Below are 15,750 nucleotides of genomic sequence, written 5' to 3' on the forward strand. Positions count from 1 at the left end.
AAGTATTCAAAGTAGCCCCTTTATAGAGGTATTGAAGCCTATATTAGAGCAGATATCCCCTCTTGAATTCACAGAAGTTGCAGTTATAGCAAAAGCTATCTGGCACAGAAGGAATTCTTGGTTATTTGAGCAACTCTTTCATTCACCTCTTAAGGTGTCCAAATAGGTCCATACAAAATTGTTAGCAATTGATCTATGGGTAAATAAGGAGGAAAGGGGGGGGGGGGGGGGGGGGGGGGATATATTAAGACACAGATGGATCATGGGACTAAATGGATTGCCCCTCCACCAAACTTCTACAAGGCTAACTGGGATACAGCAGTGGACAAAGAGAATTCAAAGATTGGAGTGGGTGTGATTATTAGAGATTCGAGTGGTCTAATCATAGCCTCATTATGCTCATCCATTTCTTTAAGTCCTAATCCTTTACTTGGGGAAGCAGTAGCAGCACTTAGAGCCTCTTCTTTCTGCTCTGAACTAGGCTTGAACCAGATTATGTTAGAAGGAGATTCTATAGCAGTGGTTCAAGCTATCCAACACAAGGATGAAAGCTGGAGCCCCACGGGTTTGGTGATTAGAGATATTAAACTTTGTAATAGCGCATGCTCTAGCTAAATTTGCATTGACATGTTTAGAGGAACATATTTTTATGGAGGACTACCCTCCATGTATTCAACATCTACTTTGATGAAATGAAATTTTCCTTTAAAAAAAAATATAACATACAGATTTTATCTTTTTGAGCATGCTATCAAATTCACTAATCAGTATCAAAGTTTGTGTTTCTCACTTTGAGTACCTCTAGTGAAATTAACCATATACTGGCGTAAGTAAACCAATTAGGTTATATTTGATTCGTGAATCAAATTCAACTTATCCCAAATCAATTATTGATGAAATTTATTACCTTTTCAATTTCTCATAAAAATATTAAACTCATTTGAACTTAAAAAAAGTTAAACCCATTTTAATGAAACTCACAAAATATTACTATTCACAACTCAACTCAATTTATCTTAATATCCAAATGCAGCCTAAATCAGTTTCAGTTAGCCAACAAGGAAAAATGTGGCAAATAACTTCTTGAATTGCTAATTGAAGCCACCATTGATCACTTGAAACATTCTGCTCTCAAGAACAAAACTCCTCAGCCTAGCAATATTGCATTATGAATGTTCCCAATTTTGAAAGTGGGTGGGCACTGTCGGGCCCAAACAAATTACAGAAATGAAAGTCATCCTTGTCCCTCCTAATTTCGTAACAAAACGATAATATTATGCCTATTTGCATAGATAACAATAAGTGAATCCGGCAAAATTTCATTTCCCACCGGTCTTCCATCTTTTGACCGGAATGAGGGTCACCTTTTTCCCAGATCTATTAGTCGTAATCTCTGTTGGTCGTAACATGGAAATGGCAGCTTGATGCCGATTCTTGTTTTCCTTTTCATCTGTTAGAGGTTTCACTTCAAATGCACCCCTGGTTAAACCTCTAGCAACCTGACAGATTAGAGCTTTGTCAATTAATTATTAGCATTGCAGATTATAAACATGTATTGATTTATCTAAAGATCAGTTGTTGAGCAACTCCCTACCCTCTTTTATCCCGATGTTGTTCTCGGGATATTAACAAAGGGATGGTTAACTCATCAGGTTGTTTTCCAAAAATCATGCCTACCCTTCCGGTAATGAACTTGATGCTAACCACTGTCATGATTGTATGGAATTTCCAGGATCTAAATGGAAAAATAAACTCGCTAATCAAGCATACCTTTAGAAGAATCCAAACTTTGAGCGAGCTACTTAAGATGGCAAGCCTAGTCCTTTTCCCGGAAGTTAAATAGTTGCACATGTGGTGGTCAACCCTCAAAATAAATTTTGGCCAGGACTTTGGTTTCTCGGGATCTGCTTTCTGGTCCATCATTGCCTGAAAAAAATAAATAGATAAAACCGAACAGGTATAGTGATAACGGCACGGTATATCAGTGGCACCTTAACGTTATTACGTTATTATTTGTAGAGGTGCATCAGAGATATATAGACCAAATTATGACGAATTCATAAGTTAATGAGATTATAAAGCCCACTTTATACAAAACTTTTAACTTGAAAACTAACTGCCTTCTAATTTCTCATTTCATTATTATTTTTTTTAGTACTTTTAGAAGGAAATTCATGATAGGAATCTGTTGTTTTATCCCCACTAGCATGTTGCAAATCTTCATAAGTTTTTTGGCATTTCACTTTTTAGAGTAGATAAAATAGAAAACTAAAACACTTTTGACACAGTAAAACTTACTAGCAACCGACAAATTTCTTGTTCAATTTTTGAAAAGGAGGTCTCTAAAGCTTCAACTCTCCCGGTAGCATGACAGCATGTGCATGGCTCACTAATCATAAATGTCACACTAGGTCGAACCTGTCAAACATTGTGCCACAATTCATTAGATGAAAACAAACAGTTGAACTCCTCTATTACCATGTCAAACTTCTCAAATGAATATTCTTCCTGCAAATCAGATCATGATGATGTATTTTCATTCCATTTTATGATTAAGCCAATCCCAATAGTTGGGACGAGGACATGTTGGTTTTGGAAGATTCCTGGAAATTGTAAGAAAAGAAAATAGTGAATTTAAAATCAAGGAACATACCCTCTTTCTTGTTATTTCCATAAGTCCATGCCTAGATAATTCAGATACTTTCACCATTGACCTGTCTCTCTCCACAGCCTTCTTAACCTCTTCATAGACCAATCTCTTATTTGCTGAAAAGTAGGATAATGGATGATAATTGAATAATTCATACCCTTTTAATGATAATCTCTTATTTGTGAGTGCTAATTTCTTAAATAAAAAATGATAATAACTTCATATAACTACAAAAGTTCTCCCAATTCTTAACATATCAAGCTCTTCCTCTAGCATTGCTGTAATATGATTTTAATACAAAACGTTCTTTATTTATGTTGGCAAAACCTTTCTAAAGAAGGAATGTAAGACCACATAACAAGTCTTAAGTTTGCTACAAAGGTGGTTAGGCAAGTGAATCTCTCCTTTGTTCCTATGTCTACCTAGAAAGAAGCTCCTAGAACGCAGGTGGTGCAGATGCCAAGCTCATGTGAATCCTTCACTGCATATCTGAGTTAAAATCCCAACAAATTTACTAGCACACAACATGGTCCCTTGATTGGATATCCTTAGTTTTTGATACAGCTTAAGGTTAACGCAGTTTACAAAGCATGACATATAAAGATTCCACAGTTGGGTTTGGGTAAGAGAAAAATGATATAGAGATAGATGACAGGGATGATGCAAACTACAGATATTGTTGAACCTCTGCTCTATTCTAAAAGAAAAGCAAGTAGTAGTCTCTCTTTGAATCTGGGAAATCCCCTAATAAATAGACGAAAATCTCAGTGACTCTAGCCTTAGTATGATACTGTGATGGCAGAGAACAAAGGAAGAATTATTCTCAAGTAATTGCTGCTAATCTAGGGACAAGATCAAACCTGAGTTGTTGATCCTGTAACTTTCTACAAATAAATATTTGCAAATCAACCAACGAGGACTCCCAAGGAAGACAAGCACATGAGGGGGAGAGATTTTGTAACTTACAGTCATCTGTCATATCAATGAAATCTACAACTATAATGCCACCAATATCTCTCAGCCGTAACTCCCTCGCAATCTGAAAAACATGTTATTTTCTTTCAAATAAAAAAGTTCGTGTAAAGCTCTGGTGGGTTAGATGGCATAATCACATACTCCATTAAAAACTTTCAATTTATGAACATAATATTTTTATATCAATTGAACATTTTATTAACAATTGTGGAAGGCATACCAAGTACATAAGTTATACAAAAGGAAAACCTAATTATATATAGGAAAAGAGACAAGAAATCATAGAAACTCAGCCAATTGCTATATATAAAAGCTACCCAAAGGAACATAGGATGAAGAAATCAAGTTTTAAACTCCTCTAGCGTCCACTTGCAATCCTCAAAAAGTCTATCATTCACTTGTCTCCAAATCCTCCACACTAGACAAATAGGGACCATCCTCTTTACTGTTGCAATTTGTGGGCTACCACATAACCCTCGCCGATTGCAAAGAGATCCATTACGTTTCTGAGCATAACCCAAGTCAACCCAAATCGGTGGAAAATGGCATTCCACAATGTACTAGTCATCTCACCATGGAGCAAAAGAGGGTCTATAGACTCCCCACCCTTTTTACATATGTAGCACCGATCTAAAGCATGAAGCTATATTGATGTCCTACTCTTACACAAACATGACCAAGACTACAACATGGAAAATACAGCAGAAATGAGTCCTTGCTTTTCAAATTCAAATCTTACAGTTAGCTGTTGTTTTGCCATTGTATTTCCCATTTCTTATATTTATTAACTGCAAAATTCACTTTTATAAACTAATTATCGAGTTGTTTGATTGGGTGTGTATCAGGGTAATTAACATAAGAATTACAAGAAGTCTAGAGTTATAGCAAAGTGACAAGCTATAACCGCTATGGAAAAAGCAACGGCCAAGATAGTTGGAATGTATAAACTTATTACAAGTTAGAATGGAAGAAAATTACAGAAGTATAAGGGATTCATGTACTCTCTAGCTAGCTGGAAACATAAACATTAGGATTCAAGATCCAGTGGCTCATCTGGCAAGTGGAATAATGCCATTGAACTTGGCTCACTAACTACATGGTGTGCATACAAAGTGTTGATAAGGTTAAGCATCAAACGTACTTGTTTTGCAGCTGCAAGATTGACATCTAGAATGGCTTTCTCTTGTGAAGTCCCACGACCAAAAACGCCATGTCCCCCATTAACATCAATAGAGACCAATGCCTCAGTTTGTTCAATAATGAGTGAGCCTCCATTAGCAAGGGGAACCCTAACATCCAAGAAATTATATGAACACAAAACATGAAAACAATTCCAACTTTAAAGTTCATCAGCAACAATTGACATTGCAAACATAAATATCCAAGAAAAAAGTAAAAATTTCAAGAAACATTTTATAGTTTGAGGGTAAAAGTGAGTACATTAATTCAAGAGAGCCATGACTAGTTGATGCACTCTTTGGTGATATAAATACGTCAGAGGCCATGCTTTATTAGAAAAGTGCTAAGGGTGCAATCCAAGTACACTGGGAGTATACAAAGGAGATGCCAATTTTAGGGAATGGTAGTGTCACGTATCCCTTAAATTTTATGCTGATTCTTCAACCACGCTTCCAACACGAAGGAGCTAGTGTTAAAATGAAATTATTATTTTTTATAAGTAATGATTTTATTCAAAGAAATAGGCATAAGCCCAAGTACATAGGACACATACAAAGGAAATACCTACAACTTCCAGAAACAAAAAGAAAACTAACACCAGAAAACTAAAACATATTCAGAAAATTATCCACCATTACATAAGCTTTAGCACAACAACCCAAAGTACTCAAGAAGAAATCCCTAAGCTAGTGTTAAAATTAAATACCAACCCTCACCCTTTCTTAGTTTAACCAACATATTCATCACTGGATGTGCCAACATCATGTGTGAAACAAACTGAAAAATCAGTTAATTAGATTGTCTTTTGTTCGGCAGGAATACCCCAAGTGTAGCATTCCCTTGCCCTTGAACACTAAAGATTGGTTCTCTCTTAAGCCTCTCTTCATAATGCTTTATTTTGTGCTTGGAGGCTTTATCTTGATGATTGATGCATGTTAAAAAATTCATTTAAAAAACCTAGGTCAATTCAGCATAAACTTGTATTGAGAGTACGAGCTGGTATTTTTTGTTTTTTTGTTTTTTGTTTTTTTTGTTTTTTGTTTTTTTTAAGATATGAGACGGTATTTGCATAATCAACATTGTTGGCTCACTTCCTAAACAGCTTAAGATTTTGAATTGGTGGTTCACCAATATAGAGAACACATACATTAATGAATAAACAGCTTCACATGCCCAGCTTCAGTGCTAGATAATGCAAAAACTGACAACCTAAGCAATACAAACTGACCCTCACCTTTTACTTAGGATATTATTGATCTCTTCTTCAATGTTAAATTCACTGAAAAGAGGAATTCTTTTATTGTATAACTCAACTCGATCACAAAGATCAGGAGCAATTTCCTGAAGGTAATTGGTAACCTGAAAAATGAAATGGCAAGGTTGACACTAGTTATGCTTCATATTGAAGAAGTAAAGACAAGATGAGCAGAATTGCAAAGTAGATCTGTATAAACCCATGGACCATACCACAGCAGTTACAAATTACTCTACGTCTGACTATTTGTTTTACTGAATAAACATCTATAATAACCTGCAGCAGTCATACACCAATATATGATCGTTATAAATATATAGTTGTAAGGAGCCAAATCCCAAGCCATAGCTAGGCTTATACATCATAAGGACTCAATATTGCAATTGCAGTCCCTTGGAGTCATTATAAATAGCATGAACTTCTCCCTTTCAGGCAATGTAAGATCTCATTCATTACCCTCATATTAAATCTGAGGTGTTACAACCTCCCTCCTATATCCCCAAAATCCTCATTAGGCAATTCCATTATAAGCGGCATGGCTAAAGTCTCAAACTTTTGTCTAGTATTCATTAGGCTCTAATACTACTTGTAAGGACTTAGGAAAAGCTCAAGCCACATCTAGACTTATACTTTAAAGGACTAGTCAATGTTACAATTAGACTCTTGAAATTATTATCAATTGCAAGAACTCCTTCCTTTCAGATAAATCCGAGGTATTATGATAGTTAAATTGATTAATTCTATGGTACATGGTAGTTCATTTTTTTGACAAGTCTATTAATCACTAAAAGCAACAACACCAATCCTCACTCAATACTTCCTGGAAAGGAAAAAAATAAAAATAAAAACTAAAAGATGAACACAGATGCACATCATGACTCCTGATTCAGAAACATAGCCCTCTCTGGTATTCAGCCGATGTCATACCTCATGATATGTCCTTGGTGAGTCAACTACCATTCTCTGAACCTGAATGTAAGTCATAATTAAAAAAATAATTAGGGAATGGGATTGTGAGATTGTTGAGTTCACACGAAGCATTCAAAATAGCATAGATAAGGGGATAATCGAGAGTTAGGTCATATAAGTAAAGAAAAATAGCCACCTTATCATTAAAATAATCCTGAACAACTGAGAGTGTTTGGCCCATTGCCTGATGGAGAATAATGGGAATGGCCCCTTCAACACCTTCATCCGCAGCCAGAGCTGCAGATTTTGCATGCTCTATTATATCTTTCCAAGTTGAAAGCAAACCTTCCAAGTCCTTCTGCAATTCCTCTAAAGAATGACCAGCAGCAACAGTCCTTACTGTCAGACCAAAACCCTGAGGCTGCAAAGTTTTTGCAATAACTTTCAAGCGTGTGCGCTCAACACCAGCAATTTTTTTTGAAACTCCGATTCTACTGCAACGAGTGATCAGTATCTGCAAGCGGCAATATAGTGAAAAAGCAAAAACTAACAGTAGAATAAACCACAACGATACAGATTTAGAGAGAATCATACCCAGAATCTGCTTCTTAATTTAGGATAAGCAGTTAGAGTGGGACCTTTTGTACCCAATCCCTCTTTAACAACTTGTACAACAATTTTTGTTCCTTTCCAAACTTGGGACCATTTGTTTTCATTGCTGAATGTATGCCTAGAGTCCTTCAAATGTTGGGACTGAGACATTTGAGAATCATGTGAGCCATTTACGCCGACAGGAAGGGAACTGTTAATGGTTTCACCTTCTAGATGATGTTCAATTTGATCTAAGTAGTCCTCAAAATCAGGTTCTGCTTCATCGAAATCAACTATAGTACCATTTACATTCTCGTTAAGAACTTCTGAAACATCAAGATCATCCTCAACTTCATGTTCCTGGTAGTCATTGTGCATAGGTTGTACGAAGTCATCTTGAGAGTTGACCTCGGTATTATCATAATTTAACACAATATCATGCAATGTACATGCATTATCATGTGCATCTGAACGCTCTTCCAGGGCTCCAATAACAGAACCATTGACTTCTTGTTTCTTTGTCCTACGACGAAATGGAGGAAATATAAATGGTTCCCTGTTCTGCTTGATGTCCATAAGAGAGTGTCTAGAATTTCCAATATTTACAAAAGCACCTCCCATATGTGGAACAAGTTTTGTGATCACCCCTAGATACACGCTATCACACTGAACGTTAGTTTTAACAGGTTCCAGTAATAACTCGACCAATTTCCCACATTCTAGGACAGCAATCCTTTGCATGGTACATATTGAAGAATTAATCAGAATAACAGTAGATATGGGTTCCTCTGATATAAGATTGCTCCCTTCTTCAGGTAACAACTTACCTGCATCTTCCATCTTGGTCGCCTCATCTTCCACACAGACAGTACTTTTGGACTCATCAGACCCCATCTTATCCTTAACAATGGGAAAAAGGAGTGCTGACTGGAATAACCAGGGTTCCTCAACAGGATGATCTCTTTCGGTGAAAACTCCCTCAGAACCATTATCTGCAGCCCTAATGGCATCCTCACTTTTAAAGTACCTTATATCATGGACCATATCATCATTTAATTGGGGCCTTGGCTCTGTTGAGTCAATTTCAAGGCTATTCACTATCTCATATTCATCTGTCAAACCACTGGAAGCATTTGAGTGTTCAGAAACATTTTAGGGGAAGAAGTTGCATATACAATCGTATACAGATGGATACTTTACCTCTGGCTGGAGCCGGTATCAAAGATTGTATGGGAAGATATGTCTCCTCTATCCAGGAATTCCATAATTGTGCAGAAGGCCTTTTGACATCAAGCCTCATCCATGAGTCTCTCACTATAATTTTTTTGTCTTTCTCTATATGTAGAGGTACTGATATAGAAAATTCAGGTCCAGGTCTCCAAATGATGTCACGTGAAGGCCATGTTTCTCCCTTTACGAAATAATTATACTTGAAACTTACACCACAAGCCATCTGCCAAGCACAAAAGGGTGACTAGGGGAATTTGTAATGCAAATAATTCTGTAATGTAACCAGGAGCCAATAAGTTCATTCAAGTGCCTTCCATTAGTTTCATGTGAAGGGTAATATTTAGTATTCAACGACTTATTCTTCATAATATTAAGGTTCTGGCATAATGTGTGGTGTGGAGATTAGTCTCTTAAGTAGCTTTTTGATGATGAGGTATCTGAGAACTTTCACTACCCTAGATAAGGCTCTGGTTCTCGACTAGTGTGATGAAAACCTTCAAGTGTTGGAACGAGTGGTTTGCGGTTGTCAAAGCGAAACTTTGTGGGAAATGATTTTGTTATGCTTGATGTTGTGCATTTAGAGAGGAAGAAATTATTGTAACTTCGAATCTTTTGAGAAGACTTTGGTAGACCTTAAGGCTTTCTTCTTTAGTAGTCTTTATCCTCAGATGGCTACTCACTCTTGTATTCCTAGTCTTAGATTTCAGATCTTTATGGATCTTTTCAATTTTGACAGTTAAGTGTATCTCTTGTACACTTCTTGTGTACTAGGGTATCATCTTTTTCACATATTAATAAATCTCTAACTAAAAAAAAAGAAATAATTGTCCTTTTTAAGGCAATTCTCTCTCTCTCTCTCTCTCTCTCTCTCTCTCTCTCTCTCTCTCTCTAAGGCAATTCTCTGTAGAAACAAAAAGAAATAAATTTGCAGATTACATTGTTCTTTCTCATTTCAACGGAAACAGATAAAAAATTTACCAATCCCAGATAGCGCCATGGAGAGAAAGAGAGATAGAGAGAGAGAGAGAGAGATGAGTAAAAGGGTGTTAAACTGATGGCACATTAACAGAGCTCTCCTAGATCTGTAAATGTAAATTTAATTTCCTTGCTGTATTTAAACTAGTTGAATCAAAAGTGACAACAACTGTCAGAAACAACCAATAAAGCAGATATTACAGTACCAATCTCTCGTTATGATATGTATTTACCAACAAAAACTGCAACCAATCATCGCAGCTAAGGTGAAATTACCTTGACTTCAGCCTTCCATAAGTTCGCATGTTCAGTCGGAGACAGTAGTACTGCCATCTCCGGTTTCCAGCAGCCTAATACAACAGGATCCCCAGTTAAGTACAGAAGCTGACCAGCAGTTACATCGGCTTCTATAGTCCAAACCACATTGCATGATCCTTTCAGATTCGTGTTTGAATTTCCTGAGAAATCAGAATGTGTGAGATCCATCAGCCATTCAAAACTATGGGAAAGTACTTCCTGAAAGGATGATCCGAAACATTAATACCTGTTAAGAAAAACATATCTTCCTGTCAAAATCAAGGGGAGATACAGAGAGAAGGTTCTCTCTCATAATGGGTAAACTATACTTCAAAAGTTACAAGACTGAGCAATGATGCTCTGCTGATGAGAATTCCATTCAGACCTCTGACACCACAACAAAATGGGGGAACTAATGGCTTTGATCTTTTTGGGCCCGGAATATAATTATATGTTCACCACATTTTCCTTGCCCCACGTGATTATAGGCAACCCTTTTTGAGTCAGTACATAGAAGCAACAATACTAAGTTCATATTATCAAACATATAAAAGCCCTCCATTGGAAACACCAACACAAAAAAAAGCTACAGTCAGCAGATTTTTCTTTATCAGTAAATAAGAATTTTATTAAAATAGGCGAAGCCACGTACACCGGACGTACAGTCAACAGATACCAGTAATCAAAATGTACATGAAATCTACTTTTGCAAGACTTAATTCATATAGGAAAAGTTAAATAATCACAGAACGCTAAATAGAACAGTTAGTTAACTTGAAAGAATAGGCTCAATACAAAGAGACAGCTAAGACTGAAGTCGAAATCGAAAAACAAGATATCGCTGAAATAGGTTTAGGTCTCTACCATAAAAGAGTGGCAGCCAACAGATAACACAAATATTGCCCAAAGTATTCAGAGTCTCACCAGCAAGAGCTTCAGAATGGGAATCTTAATTTACATTTCTTAATTGCCATTGAAGGAGATCTTCTGAATGAATTACAATTTGCTACACAAAGGGCGAATCTGATCATATTTATGGTCTCTACCATAAAAAGAGTGGCAGAAAACAGATAACACCCAGTACTGCCCAAAGTATTCAGAGTCTCACCAGCAAGAGGTTCAGAATGGGAATTTTAATTTACCTTTCTTAATCGCCATTGTAGGAGATCTTCTGAAAGAATTACAACTTGCTACACAAAGCGCGAATCTGACCATGTTTCCAAAGGGTATGTGGTGGCATATATACCTGATTAAAACTAGGATGTATTAGTCATTTTGAGAGAGCAACTCTAGTCAAGGCCTTAAGTTGACATGAAGAAAAATAATATTTGAGTTCAGTTACTTGCTTGAACTGTGCACCAGCAGTGATTAACAAGCTTGTGAGTCTGTGACATGAGATGCGAATTTGAAGATAATTTAGAGTGAGAACAGGAGTATAAAGACCATAGCTCTTTACATTGTCATAAATATCACATCTTTCTGCTCATAAACCAGGGCTAATAGCCTAACACTATTTTTTATAAGATTTGAGAAACTAGATTTCATTGTCTATGTGCCATGGGTTTCATATAAATTGTTGACTTTTCTATGGAACAATAAAAAGATTATTTCATGAATTTGAAAGTAAGGATAACAAATAACACCCAAGCGAGGGCACTATTAATGCCAATCAGTTGCTTCTAAGACTGCAATACATTTTCCTTCATTGGGTGGGTGAAGGTGAGGATTTCTGGAATGATAAATGAGCAACCCTAGAAAATTATGATGTGAACGCCAGTGAACTAATATGCTGATCCAAAGACTCAATCGCTTATGAGTGCTTTCCCTCATTTCCCCACGTAGAGGCAGCATTGCTTTAAACATGCAATAACAGCCATAGTCTGCCATATAGTCGAATGCTGAATCTCTGATGCAGATTATAGATTACCAACATCCCAATAAAATGGAAAATATTTGGTATAAGCAATGTCAATTATATATGATAAAAAAATATCCGGTTGAATCTAGCAAACCGCCACCAGAAAGCCTACACAACAGTACCGCTTTGACATTGCAATATAACAGAAGGATTGAAAAAAAGGAAACAGTTCATCGAAAGATAAAAATTATATATTTTGCTGGAATATATGGAAGACTTTACTACCCGTACATAAATTAGGGTAAAGTGATGGGAGGCCTTTGGGTTTTATAAACTCAGACCAACGATAAAACTACGCACTCTCTCTCTTTGGGCGCGCATTGCAATTGACACTAAATTGAAATCAGACTAGCTAAAAGCACATCCAAGAAAGGCCATACATACATACATAAGAATACATAGAGTGCAATATGCTATACATGCAGATCTGATGAATATATAAAGAGGGGGAGAGAGTGAACTCACGGAGATAGAGAACGTTCGGAGCGGAGAATCGAAGAAGAGAATGGAGCGGTAACGGTGCGCCTATGGAGGTGATTGAGGTCCATGAACCTGAAACACCCGGCAGGAACTTGAACTTCAGTTGAGGAGCAGGGACAGATAGCCATGAGAGCCGGCACTTGGCTGGAAAATTAGGACCGGTTGCAGGTTTAATTTCGTCATTTGAGGTCAGCTTGAACCTGCTGACTCATGGCAAAGGGAATGGATAGCTTAGAAATAGAGCGTAGTGGAGATGAAGATAAATAGGATGAGCTTGGCGCCTTGTATGGCATTTCGCACGTGTGGTTAATTTCCACGTGCGAATATTTTTTCTCAGCTTTCCCTAACAACAACAAAAAATATATATATATATATATATATATATAGTTGTAAATATAATTATGTATTAATTTGTGTACTAATATGATGTGATTGATCAAAAAGTATATTTTATTAAAAATAATATTAATTTAAATTTTAAATATAAATAAATCAGTATTAATACATAGATTAATGCGTAACTGTATTTGTATATAATAAAATTATAAAAAAAAAAAAAAAAGGCCTGATGATTCTATCTGACACTTTCTAATTTGATATTTTCGAAATTAAGGGAATACAAAGTTTAATCAAAAAATATGGACAGTAATTTAATTTTGAGATGACTAATTTAGAATTTATAAAAGAAATAAATTATTTAGAAGTAGGTAGGCGATATATTTTATTTAGTCAATTTGTTACATCCAATCTCTGAGAGCATTGGCATTGACTTCATCAAAAGCCAATGCATCTTTAAAATTTAATGAATATAGATAAAACTGACCTGCATTGGATTCGGTAAAGGCAATTCGCTCAAGTTTTGAGCTACAGTGATTTGAAGACTTCCTTCATATTTGAAAGACTACTGTGTCATATTCATCCTTATATTTTATTGTAATTTTAATACATAGCCGGTTTATTTTATCTCTCTCTCCTTTCCCTCCTGCGTCTTTCTCCCCCCCTTCTCTCTTTCTCTCGTTTTCATCCGAGCTCAGAAAATCGAAAGGGACTCTTCTCCTCCACGCAAAATCAAAACAAATCCATGGTTTCTCTCCTCAAATCAGGTGCGATCTTCTTCTCCATTTTCTTCCCATGTTTTTTGCTCTCTCCCTTTCTCTATTTCTCTTTGTAACGGTATTTCCTCACCGATTCTTCACCTTCTCTTTTCTTCACGTAGAAGCAGAGTGATTTACTGGGTTACTTCCTTCAGCACTTGGCGTAACCTTCTGCTCCCTTCAGGTTCGTCTCCTCTCCAAATTTCTACAACCCTAGGTCTATCTTTTTTTTTTTCTTTTTTGTTTGTTTGTTTGTTTTGTTTTGTTTTGAGAGTGGTGGCGATTGAGAGTGAAGAAGAGGAGAGGAGAAGAAGGGAGCGGCGGGTGAGTGGGATTTTGGGGTTGAGGTGGAGCAGAGGGTGGTTTTTGTGGTGGTGGGTCTGGGAGAGGATGGGTATTGATAACGAGGTGTTAGAGAGCGGGTCATGATGCAGGGAACATATTCACTTTTTCAGCCTATGGATCGGAGAGCGAGGGTGAGGTTGAGAGAGGAGGCGAGAGGAAAGACGAGGAGAGACTCTAGGGTCTATACTTATTAAGCATTCGGATAGGATAGACCTTGTTTGGAGGAAAAGAAAGGAAAAATGGGTTACAAATTTATATGTGGATATGTATGTTTGAACGTACGGCAGCTGTAAATAAATGCTTTTGGTTATGATTCACTTATTTTTCCATATCATTAAATGGTATGTGGTGGCCACTCTGACTCTTAATCTTGAGCAAAGTACTTCTGTTCTTCATGCCATGTTATATCCCCAGTGAATCATGCAAGCAATTATTCATGCCTAGCTAGTGAGGAGTAGCAAGATTATTGATGTTACACAGGTCATCTTGGAGCGAAATTTTTCTAGCTTGAGTAAATTTTTCTGGCTCAGAATATGATATAAATGAACTGTGCAGAATAGTCTCCTTAAGGGAAGAGGGTGCCCTGTTTCTTTTCTTGCCCATGTTTTATTCGACACTACATACCACTGTGTGAGGTTTGCTTAAATGGTAAACCTGTTTTAGACTTTAAAAATAAAAATGTTATAGTTGGTTTAGAAAATTTTACAATAACTTCAGAAGATGAAATGTACTTCAAAGATTGCTATTTATGTAGAATTTCAGATTTAAGTAGAATTTCAATGAGGTGTTCTGTTTTTATTAGTCAAAAATCTCTATAAAGTGGTACTGTTTTTGTGTCTTAGTAGCAGATTTAAGACAAATTTCAGACTTAAATTCTCAAAAGTGTTCTTTTTTTTATTTCAATCCTTTGGTGTCTTACTAGCAGATTTTTTTGTGTCAATTGCAGTCATATACTGCTATATATGCTGATGTTAAAAGCTTGAATTGTACTGTCTTATTTATTGTGTTGTATTGTATGTGCTGCTTTGTCTGACAACTTAATAATTATAATTCTCCTACGATGGACAATCTGTTGGATGAGGACCCATTCTTCACCACTCTCTTACAAAGTGGAGGAGAAGGTCCTATTACCACTCCAACATTCTCACAGCATTCTAATGTTGTGGCCGCTTCAACCCCCCATTCACGGTGAAAAGAGGCCTCCAACAAAAAAAGTTTAAAGAGGAGCTTCTTTCACTGTTGAGGAGGATAATGTACTTGTCTCTGGTTGGCTCAACATTAGTATTGATGCCATTTGGGGAACTGATCAGAAATCCACTCAAATGTGGGAGAGGATTTCTGAATTTTATCACGAATATAAAAAGCCACAAACTATGAACCGTTCGGTTGGATCATTGATCAATCGTTGGTCCATAATTCAGAAATGCACAAATAAGTTTTGTGCATATCTAGCTCAAGTAGAGTCATTGCACCCGAGTGGTGCAACCGAACAAGATAAGGTATGTACACTTTTCTTTTAATAATATGGTCTATTTATGTAAGATTTATTATTTGACACTATTCTTTAAAACTTTTTTCAGATTGAAAAGGCAAAAATTTTGTACAAAGAGATGAAATGAGGAAATTTCACAATGGACCATTCTTGGAATCTTTTGAGACACCAATCCAAATGGCATCAACATATGAATACGCTGAATACGAGGAGAAAGCCACATGATAAACGTCCTTCAAATGAGCAGTCAAGTGAAGTTTTAGGCGATGTTGTGGAGGAGCATGTTGAAAGGCCTGCTGGAAAAAAGGCTGAAAATGAAAACTTAAGGAAGCGAAAGGCTCAAGAATCATCTGATGCTGA

At 36.5% G+C, this 15,750-nt stretch overlaps 2 protein-coding genes across 7 annotated transcripts; one reads left to right on the forward strand and one right to left on the reverse strand.

The window, feature by feature from the left end:
• Nucleotides 1-255: 255 nt before the first annotated feature.
• On the forward strand, nt 256-615 carry LOC122305014. Its single transcript, XM_043117276.1, has one exon. It carries the CDS (start codon nt 256-258, stop codon nt 613-615), a length of 360 nt encoding a protein of 119 aa, XP_042973210.1.
• Nucleotides 616-1,067: 452 nt separating this feature from the next.
• On the reverse strand, nt 1,068-12,713 carry LOC122305515 (ribonuclease E/G-like protein, chloroplastic). 6 transcript variants are annotated; one of them, XM_043118098.1, is made up of 15 exons: nt 12,445-12,711; nt 11,408-11,446; nt 11,204-11,307; nt 10,041-10,222; nt 8,760-9,012; nt 7,563-8,671; nt 7,165-7,482; nt 6,987-7,028; nt 6,039-6,163; nt 4,767-4,914; nt 3,617-3,689; nt 2,654-2,766; nt 2,299-2,418; nt 1,771-1,926; nt 1,068-1,499 (listed from the first exon to the last, which is right to left on the reverse strand). In XM_043118098.1, the coding sequence occupies exons 1-15, from the start codon at nt 12,585-12,587 to the stop codon at nt 1,320-1,322; spliced, it is 3,105 nt and encodes a 1,034-aa protein (XP_042974032.1). In that variant the 5' UTR covers nt 12,588-12,711; the 3' UTR covers nt 1,068-1,319. The 6 variants fall into 6 exon arrangements, 5 of the variants coding, with proteins under 5 accessions (XP_042974032.1, XP_042974033.1, XP_042974034.1 ...); XM_043118099.1 differs by lacking the exon at nt 11,408-11,446 and having other exon boundaries at nt 12,445-12,710; XM_043118100.1 differs by lacking the exons at nt 11,408-11,446; nt 12,445-12,711 and having other exon boundaries at nt 10,041-10,308; nt 11,204-11,303.
• Nucleotides 12,714-15,750: the final 3,037 nt, after the last annotated feature.

Source organism: Carya illinoinensis, chromosome 3 (assembly GCF_018687715.1).
Source record: "Carya illinoinensis cultivar Pawnee chromosome 3, C.illinoinensisPawnee_v1, whole genome shotgun sequence".
NCBI lineage: Eukaryota > Viridiplantae > Streptophyta > Magnoliopsida > Fagales > Juglandaceae > Carya > Carya illinoinensis.

Coding starts and splice junctions, on each gene's coding strand:
- LOC122305014 (XM_043117276.1), top strand. CDS start 256: ATGGATCATGGGACTAAATGGATTGCCCCTCCACCAAACTTCTACAAG.
- LOC122305515 (XM_043118098.1), bottom strand. CDS start 12,587: ATGGCTATCTGTCCCTGCTCCTCAACTGAAGTTCAAGTTCCTGCCGGG. Junction 11,447..12,444: donor TCCGAACGTTCTCTATCTCC/GTGAGTTCACTC, acceptor CTCATGTCACAG/ACTCACAAGCTTGTTAATCA. Junction 1,500..1,770: donor AAGTTTGGATTCTTCTAAAG/GTATGCTTGATT, acceptor CTAATCTGTCAG/GTTGCTAGAGGTTTAACCAG.